The 4,312-nt window shown below is 67.5% G+C and overlaps 1 protein-coding gene across 1 annotated transcript; it reads right to left on the bottom strand.

Annotated features, from left to right (window-relative positions):
• Nucleotides 1-32: 32 nt before the first annotated feature.
• On the bottom strand, nucleotides 33-1,791 carry CHLNCDRAFT_24033 (hypothetical protein; the record flags this gene model as incomplete). Its single annotated transcript, XM_005846927.1, has 7 exons — nucleotides 33-140; nucleotides 348-434; nucleotides 604-710; nucleotides 868-1,021; nucleotides 1,229-1,315; nucleotides 1,505-1,594; nucleotides 1,690-1,791. Coding segments are annotated over 7 exons (735 nt in total), but the record flags the coding sequence as incomplete, so codon positions are not given.
• Nucleotides 1,792-4,312: the final 2,521 nt, after the last annotated feature.

Below are 4,312 nucleotides of genomic sequence, written 5' to 3'. Positions count from 1 at the left end.
CCAGGAGGGAAGGGGGGGGAGGGAGGGCGCACCCAGTTGGGGTCTGTCTGCATGTAGCGCCAGTGGAACAGCTCCTTGAGCGTCAGCTTCAGCAGCTTGGTGCCCACCTCGTCACGCACCGCCTGCGGCATGGCAGCCACCTGCGTGGCGCAGGCCAGCGGGCGGGGGCTGAGGCGCGGGGCGCACACACACGCGTGCAGGCGGGCCAGCGGGCACTCACACCCTGGGGCACCAGAGCACAACTCGCAAAATACAACCACGCATCCTGCTCTGGAGGCGAGCTGCCACCCACGGGTGGCGTCCCCGCCCCCGCCACCCCTGCACCACCCCGCCCCGCCCCGCCCTACCTTGTCGATGTGCACCCCCGGCACCCACTCGCTGGCCAGCACCCTCTCGCTGGACAGCTCCGGCACCACATCGGGCACGTGGAAGTGCTGCACGGCGCAGGGAGGGTGGGGGCAGGAGCGGGCGGGCAAGGTGCGTTGCATCCAAGCGCTGGGGCCAGGACGCGGCAACAGGCGTCCACCCGCGCCGCTGGCCGCCTGCGTGGAAGCCGCCAGCGGCTGCGCCGCCCGCTGCCCTCGGGCTGCTGCCTGCGCGCACCTGCGCTGTGTAGGGGTCGCCCGCGATGAGCTGCTTGAAGCGCTGCTGGCTCTGCAGCTCGTAGCGATAGTCGCACTCCAGCTTGAGCTCGCGCTTGGCCACGCGCACTGCGGGGCAGGAGGGGCGGCGGGCGTTGACCGGCTGTAGCCAGCGCTGGAGACTGGAGACCTCAGCCGGTGCACCCCACCCCACCCCAACACAGCCCAGGCCGCGCAGACACTCTGTTGCAGCTTGCAACAGCACTCCGGCGCCGCGCCGCCCCACCCGCGTTCTCCACGTAGAGCCCCCTGGGCAGCACGTTGGCCACGCTGATCAGGCGCATCAGGTTGTCCACGTCACTCTCAATGGAGCGAGCCACCCCGGGGTACTGCACCTTCACCACCGCCCGCCTGCCGTCGTGCAGCAGCGCTGAGTGGACCTGCGGGGGGGGAGGAGGGGCGGGGTGGGGGAGGCGAGCAACGGTTACACCAGGCCTGGGGCAAGGCCAGGGCTTGGGGGGGTGGAGGGGCTGTCTGGCAGCATGCGCGGCTGAGGCAGCCACGCCTGGGCCGTGCACGCGGTGGACTGGGGGAGCGTATTGGCTGCCCCCGCTGCGGCTGCCTCAGTCACCCGCCCCTCCGCCCACCTGCCCGATGGATGCTGCAGCCAGGGGCTGGTAGTCGAACTCCGCCACCTGCTGCTCCCAGTCCTCGCCCAGCTCAGACACCAGCACCTGGCAGGAGGCAGGGGGGGGTCAGGAGAGGTCTCATCAGCACCAGCAACACAGACACGCACGGGGATGGGGCTGGCAGGCGGCGGGGATGCCAGTATCTCCGCCAAGCCCTTGCGGCGCACCGCGTGCACAAGGGGTCAGGTCCCCACTCCACCCAGCCCCTGCGCCTCGTGCGCCCCAGCCACCCACCTGCTGCAGCTGCCTGCGAGGCATGACGTCCGCCCCCGCCCGCACCCGCTCCAGCGCCGCCTGGAACTGCGGCGGCAGCACGTTCTCGTCCTGCAGGAGCGCCGGGTGTATTGGGTGGTGGGCAGGGAGAGTCGCGCGGTGTGAACAACAGCATGCTGGCCAGCCACGCCCACCACCAGTCTCACCTGTATGCTCAGCATCTGGCCCAGCTTCAGCGCCGCGCCCCGCATGCGGCACAGCGCGTTGGCCAGCCGCTCAGCATTGTCCTCGGTGAGCCATGAGCTGGTGGGGTGGGCGCTGCAGGTGGGGGTGGAGGGGGGTCGGGTGTGANGATAGGGACACCCCCCCACCACCCACACCACCAGGGATGCTGGGCTGGGGAGTGCTTGGCAGGTGCAGCACAGCAGACGGGGCCGGGGGCAGGGCAGCGCAGGGGGCGGCAGCCAGCACACAGCGCCAGCGCGTCACCTGTCGCCCTGCTTGCCGCCTCCAAAGGCGCGACTCACGCTCTCGCGCACCGTGCCGTACAGCAGGGAGGAGCCCAGCTGGGCAAAGCCCATGACCCGCCCTAAGCTGCTGCTGGGCACCGCGCGCTCCCGAGGCACAAACTTGGGCGGCGCCGCCGCCGGCAGGGCGGCCACCTCCTCCCCAGCTCCTGCCGTGCCCGGCAGCCCGGCGGCGGCTGCCTGCTGGCTAACGCTGCTATAACGTTCGAGCCGTGTCGCACCCTGCAGACCATGCACCTCTGGTGCCCTGCCGCTGCCCACCTCTCGCGTGGTGGCTGCTGCGGCGGCGGAGGTGGCGCTGGGCATGCCTGCCCCAGGCTCTGCTTGCTGCTGTGCCGACGCCACGACGCCAGGTGGCTCCCAAATCTCAGGGGGTGCCACTGCTGCTGGTGAACTGGTTGGCACGGCTGCTGCTGGTCGGGCTGCTGGTGGCACGTGCGGCGGTGCGGGTGCTGCTGCTGCCGCAGCCGCGAGGGGCTGCTGCGCAGGCGGCGGCGCTGCGCCTGCTGGCCTGAAGATCTGCTGCTGCCGCGCTGCATGCTGCTGCGCCTCGTAGCTGGCTGCACAACAGATGCAAGAGGCCGCAGCAAGCGTGCGGCTTGTTGTTGGGTGGAGAAGACGTAAGCTCACTACTTGCTGAAAGGCAGCCTGCTCACCATCTACCGGAGGTCCCTGCCACACGTTTGTGCCCGGGCTCACCTGGTGCCCCTCTAGCAGCCACTGCGCGGACGCCCTGCGCCAGCTCTCCACTCACCAGCCTCCGCAGCAAGGTGCTGCAGCACGAGGCAGCAGGGCAGGGCAGATGAGGGCGGCAGGGAGGGTCGTCAAGCAGGAGGGGAGGCAGGGCGGCGGCAGGGCGGCGGCGGCCCCACCACCACAGCCTGCTCAACTGGCCAGTCATTTAATGCACGCACCTGTCTGCCGCACCCTGCTGCGCCACAGCCGCCACCCCACTCAGTATGCGTGCCGCGTCCTCCAAAAGTTGCCTGCTTGCCATGGGCGCTGGTCGCGGCACCAAATGGCCCAGCCGGGTGATATTGGATGCCAATTGGCGGCGATCCTAGCGATCAACATAGCCGTGGGTACACTGCGGTGTACTTGGACAGGGTGTCTCAAACACAGGAATGCCACGAACAGCCCCGATTGGCATTTTCATTCCTAGCCATGGCAAGACATGGTGAGCGGCAATAGGAGACTCAAGGATGATGTAGAGGAGCGGGCCGACGCTTCTGTATCGTGCCAGCCTCTGTGGTACCGGCGGCGGCAGCACCCCTCACACCTGTGGCCCCTCCTCCAGCCATTAAGAGGCTGCAGGTGATGTAGGGACTGCTGGTGGCGCAGGAGAGATGGCAGCGCCTCATGACGTTGCTGGGGCAGCGTCACCAGACACGCCGCCATCGAGCCTGCGCCGCTCTTTGCGGCCCTTTTCAGCACTTTCTGCTGGATTTCCATAAAGGATGCTCTGCCAGCATGGGACGCGGCTGTTAGTGCCAGCAGCGTCAGGAGCCTTCGTGGTGGGCGCTTGCAGCGCGCGTCGCTGGCACTAACATGTGGGCGGCGGCATGTTTGACATGCCGCGCGTCGCACTTGCCCCTCGCCACTGTTGCACCAGACTTCAGCGCATATTGTAGCTACTGGGGCATAAGCTAGTGAGCAATGACAGCAAGACATGTATGCGGATGTTCCCATCGAAGGGCCATCCGGTTATCTTCGTGAAATAGCTTGTGGAACCGCCAACGCAGGTAGGCCTCCCGGTAAGGATGTGCCCCATGATGGGCATGATGGCCCCCCACCTGGAGGGTCATTAGGGACATCATCCTCAATCATGCATCATTCTCCCTCCCGTTTGTTCTGTTGGCATCCCAGCAACCGTAATATGCTTTCTAGGACATGAGCCAGCACTTTAGGATGAAGGTGGTTAGCAAGACCACGGCCCCCAGGCCTCTAGACGGGCCACAGCCAAAAAGACCCCGTGCAAGTAGACCAGGACAACAAGCTCCCTTCAATGTGCCAGGGCAGGCCAGGCGGCGGGGTGAGAGGGATGACAACGAGGATGAGCGAGCACCCAGCGGCTTCTTAGGCTGGGGCGACCGGCAAGGACGCAAACGTGATCACTGGGAGGCTCGGCTCGGACCGGACGTGGATGCCTTCTTGGCCTCTCTGCCGGGCCGGGCGGCGCAGCAGCGGCAGGAGCGCCAGCAGCAGCTCCAGCAGCGGCAAGCCCAGCTGGCCAGCATGGAGCCGCTTCCTTGCCACTTAGCAGCAGAAAATGGCAGCTGCTGTGAGTTGGGGATCCTCAGAG

The sequence above is a fragment of the Chlorella variabilis genome, assembly GCF_000147415.1.
Source record: "Chlorella variabilis unplaced genomic scaffold CHLNCscaffold_12, whole genome shotgun sequence".
Classification (NCBI taxonomy): Eukaryota; Viridiplantae; Chlorophyta; class Trebouxiophyceae; order Chlorellales; family Chlorellaceae; genus Chlorella; species Chlorella variabilis.
The sequence above is the reverse complement of the archived record's forward strand: the minus strand, read 5'-3'. Positions and strand labels throughout refer to the sequence as shown.